The 473-nt window shown below is 65.8% G+C and overlaps 1 protein-coding gene across 1 annotated transcript in view; it reads right to left on the bottom strand.

Moving 5' to 3' along the window:
- The window catches only part of FCGBP (Fc fragment of IgG binding protein), a 41,956-nt gene that overhangs the window by 34,153 nt on the left and 7,330 nt on the right, over window positions 1-473 (bottom strand). Inside the window, exon 4 of the mRNA XM_021710667.1 lies at window positions 241-473. This exon is cut by the window's right edge and continues 59 nt beyond it. Within this exon, the coding sequence (XP_021566342.1) occupies window positions 241-473 (233 nt within the window). The remainder of the gene's footprint in view (window positions 1-240) is intronic.

Below are 473 nucleotides of genomic sequence, written 5' to 3'. Positions count from 1 at the left end.
CTCCTCCTCCTCCTTCACCATATTGGCATGCACTACCCCCCTCCCCTTATAGCCACCTCACCAAGCATCCTTAACATTTCCGGAAGTGGAATGGCTGGAGGACAGCACCTTAAGGTGCCCTTCAGTCCTCCTTTCTCACCCTGCGGCCCACTTCTCCGCACCCTCCCGGGTGAGGCCAAGGCTGGCGGTGGGGTCTGACAGGATGGGGGGGGCGTGGCCCCGCCCTCTCGACACACTCACCCGTGCGAAGCCGACTTCCCCGCGAGCCAGCGACACCGAGTGGCTGTAGGCACGCACGGTGACGAGCCCCACGTAGGAGACGCGGCGGCTGCCCCGGTGCTCGTTCTTGGCCTCCACGCTGAAGGCGGGCAGGGTCTCGTCCGTGCCGCACAGCTCGGCCATGCTGTACGAGCAGGTGCCCATCATGTCGTAGCGGCGGCCGTCGAAGGTGGTGTAATGGGGGTCGCCCTCGG

Source organism: Carlito syrichta, unplaced genomic scaffold, assembly GCF_000164805.1.
Source record: "Carlito syrichta isolate Samal-C Ts95f unplaced genomic scaffold, Tarsius_syrichta-2.0.1 Scaffold79789, whole genome shotgun sequence".
In the NCBI taxonomy this organism is placed as follows: Eukaryota; Metazoa; Chordata; class Mammalia; order Primates; family Tarsiidae; genus Carlito; species Carlito syrichta.
The sequence above is the reverse complement of the archived record's forward strand: the minus strand, read 5'-3'. Positions and strand labels throughout refer to the sequence as shown.